Source organism: Melanaphis sacchari, unplaced genomic scaffold (genome assembly GCF_002803265.2).
Source record: "Melanaphis sacchari strain LSU unplaced genomic scaffold, SCAv2.0 Contig54_pilon_pilon, whole genome shotgun sequence".
Lineage (NCBI taxonomy): Eukaryota > Metazoa > Arthropoda > Insecta > Hemiptera > Aphididae > Melanaphis > Melanaphis sacchari.
In genome coordinates, this window is record NW_020271380.1 from 1,324,210 (window position 1) to 1,328,348 (window position 4,139).

General features: G+C 30.2%; 1 protein-coding gene across 1 annotated transcript; it reads left to right on the top strand.

The window, feature by feature from the left end:
- Positions 1 to 1,112: 1,112 nt before the first annotated feature.
- On the top strand, positions 1,113 to 2,376 carry LOC112599786. The gene is made up of 6 exons (XM_025346848.1): positions 1,113 to 1,129; positions 1,220 to 1,408; positions 1,483 to 1,610; positions 1,739 to 1,833; positions 1,978 to 2,177; positions 2,244 to 2,376. The coding sequence occupies exons 1-6, from the start codon at positions 1,113 to 1,115 to the stop codon at positions 2,374 to 2,376; spliced, it is 762 nt and encodes a 253-aa protein (XP_025202633.1).
- Positions 2,377 to 4,139: the final 1,763 nt, after the last annotated feature.

Here is a 4,139-nt window from a genome sequence, read left to right on the forward strand (position 1 = left end):
GTAAAATATTGTAAACTGATAGGTAACAAAAATTATAAATATATTTAGTATAATAGTATAGGTACTGTTACCTTGATAAAAACGTAAATTACATTTAGGAGATGGTGACAGCAGTGTCACAAAGAGACTTAATGAGATACTACCGTATGGCCCAATATGTAGAGTCCAAAAAGTCGAGTGCCGAAACCATTTACTCCGTAATTACAGCCAAAAATTAATGGCCTTATCCAAGCGAACCGACTACCCGATTGAAATCCGGAAAAAAATATCTGCGAATATTTTAAGACTTAGAACTGATATAACATGTGCTATACGTTTCCATAAATTAGAAAACAAACCTTTATATCATAAAGTTGCTGGTAATTAAAAAACACATTATATGTCATACATGTTTTTATTCGCTAAATTATATATACAATATATATAAAATTATTTTAGGACTTAGACTTGATATAGCTAACGCACCAAATCACCGTATTTTTGAAATCCACGAAAAATGTTCAGCATACTTTTGTAAAAAATCTGGTGTTCCGCAAAACATTCCTTTAGAAGGAATTTCCAAGTTGAAACCAATTAGACAGGAAATTGATACAATTGTATCTAGATTGTCAAATAATGCAGAAAGTTTGATAATGGATGTAGACAACAACGCTTGCGAGCAATTCAACAGTGTAATAAACAAATTTTTAGGTGGGAAAAGAATAAACTTTACACAAAAAAGTTCGTACTCTACTCGTGTACAAGCTGCTGTTATCAGTTTTAACTCTGGAGAATATTTAAGATCGGTTAAGAAATATGTAACACATAAAAGCCCAGGTATTTTATTACACTTAAATTAAAAAAAAAATGTATTATATTATATATTTATAAAGGTAATTCAAATATTTATTTATATGTTATGTCTTGATCTTTAGGAAAGGTTGGTAAACATTTTTTGCGTCGAACACTAGCGAAACGTTATACGTGCCAGAAAAAAAAGAAAAAGTAGTTCAAATGAACCAAAATTAAAATCTAAGCGGCCAAAAAGAAGTAATAATGCAGATGAAAATTATGGTCATGCAGATCCACTCGATAATCTAAAAGATGTAAATGATGAACAGTTTATAAATGAAATGAATGCATTTGTCAGGTTTTTATATTATTGTTATCAATACAAATATACTTATATACATATATTCATAGTATATTATTCAACTTCTATTATTTTCAACATTTTTAGAAAGTTGGGTAAAGTTGACCGTGTGCACATCGAAAAAGAAACCAGAGACCAGGCTAGTAGTGAGTTATGGAAGCGGGAAAGACTATCGAGGCTAACAGGTAGTAATTTTGGGCGGGTGTGTAAAATGCGTCAAAATACAAGTTGTAAAAAAACAGTCCATTCAATATTGTATTCTAATTTCACATCCAGGTAATGAATAAATATTAATAATTATTATTTTTGATATTTATTTGATGTTTTATCAAAATAAAAATCCACTTTAGCGCAGTACAATTTGGCAAAGATATGGAACAAATTGCAATAAACAAGTTCGAAGAAATGTCTGGTTTTCAAGTAAAGCCTTGTGGATTGCACATTGATGAAGAATACCCGTACCTTGCCGCTAGTCCAGGTTAGTTTTTTCAGGATTTGTTATGTTTAAAAGTTTTGACTATAGCCTGGACCCACGTAGCTCAAATTATTTCGATAGTAATTTAATTATTATATTATACAAATAATAATGTTTTAATAAATATTTAGATGGAGTCATTGACAACGATAGGCTAATTGAAGTTAAAGCTCCTTATGCGGCTAGAAATACAATAAATTATATTCAAGCAGTAGAAACTGGAAAAGTATGCACCTTTACTTATATATTATATTGTATAAGTATCCTTTTGTGTTGTACTAATAATATAAATAGCTGTAAAGCCTTATAAACTATTTAATGGTTTCGAAAAATAAGATATGATTAAATTAACCACTTAATTTTTTTAAAGCTGAAATATTGTACGGTCGAAAACGGAAAACTAAAATTAAAAAATAACAACATCTATTACTATCAGGTACAAGGACAGTTACATATCACGAAAAGAAAATTGTGTTTTTTTATTGTATACTCTCCTCAATGGATTTCTGTGGAAGAAATAAGTTATAATAATAACTTTTGGACTTCTAATATGGAAGATAAATTACAATCGTAAGTACCATAGTTAAGTATTATTAGTGATTGTAGTTAAAGGACAAAACATATTTTTGAATATAGATTTTACTGGAATTGCTTACTGCCGGAAATCGTGGATCCAGCATTTAAACATCGACTGTTAATTTCTGACATACGAGATCCAAAAACATCTACCGTTAAAACTCCTAAAGCAAAAAAGAAATTGTTCTCATAAAATCAACCATTTTATTAATATTTAAATAAAATGTTGTATGTAAATGTAATATTGTAATTTTTTATAACCTAATATTGTATTTTCAAGTACTTATTATGTATCTAGCAGTGCCGAATTAAGTATTAATTTCGAAATTTATTGCTGAAATAAATGAGCTTTTGAATTTAAATAAATTTTGTTTTTTAGTATCCCAAAAGAATGATTAGAAATAACCTATACTAGTTATAGCTTATTATTAAATTATACTTTACGATAGGTATTGTATTATATTTCAATAAGTAATAATGCAATAAATACAAATCAAGCTATGTTATAATACAGTTTATACGATCTACATATTGGTACATGTATTTATGTAAGTAGTGACTTAAATTATAATCGTTAGTTTATGGCTACGCGCGGAGATTTAAAATATTACGGCAGCATTTATACGTGTATGAATTATATAATGACGCGAAAGGTCTTAGACGAACGTTCATGCTATAATAAACGACGCTCCCGAACGAAACTCGTCGGCCGGCCGGAGACTGCGAGTAGTGGGCGTGGCTTAAACGCCGCTCGCTTGCGGATCGCGAAAACACCTAACAGCGCGTTCTGTTAGCCGTTGTATACGTTCCACTTTGGGTATGACGTCCTCTTAAATACTTTTTTTAAGGTATATATTTTTTTCATTTATCAATTAACACAATTTACATTTAGATAAGAGATGATATAAATCTCTATAGCTCTGCAAAATGTTTGCGCTTACCACTCGTCTTAATTTTATATTATGTGTATTCGTGATAAAAACTATATTTGTTCACAAAATGAATAGCAACTGCATATTATATAATATATATTGAGTCATCGCAAATTCGGCAGACGATACTCGTGTTATGTATTGTACCTATAGTATACATACATATATATATATAATATACGCAAGTACCGGGTGACGGGTATCTACAGATAATTTTGTCCTCAGAGTTTTTTAACCCACAACAGCGTGTACGACATGCGCTTCGGATTGTTCTTATATTATATTATGTACATATAATTTACACACACAACACACGAGACCGCGTATTTTATATACCTATAATGTATGTAAATAAGATCCATTAGATTTTTAACAAGCAAATAGGTGTGTATCAGCGCGACCCGATCACGTCTGCTCGCGGATATAATATTTATGTTGTTGTTTTTTGCGCCCGGTATCGTCTGCATCGCGGCCATCCTCTGGGACGCGAACGCACAGACATCATCAAAACGGACAAAACGTACGTATTATACATTATATTTATATATATTATAAGATAATACGCATAGGTACCTATGTATATACGTGTATTTATATTATTTTTTTAACAGGTTTATAATAATAATAAAACGCGCGGTACCAAATCTCGACTATTTATCGCCCAGGGCTGAATGACGGATCAAAAATAAAAATATATTATACTACGCTATACAAATAAAAACTCTAAGTGGATGTTTCGCATTTATTTGTCTCCGTCTTTCTAATGCAAAACGTGGAAAATATGTGTTGAACAAAAACATTTTATGTAATTAGCATAAATGTTAGAGTACGTTTACCTGTTATCAAACTCAATAGTAAGAATATAGTCAAAGTATCTCATAGGATTTTCTTAATACTATAATATTTTAAAGTGACTTATGAATATTTTTAAGTTTTAAGTTGCAATATCTACGTAGTTGTAACTGACTTTAAAACGATGATATCAATAAAAACCTATGACATTCCCTAGATAATGTGTTCTTAC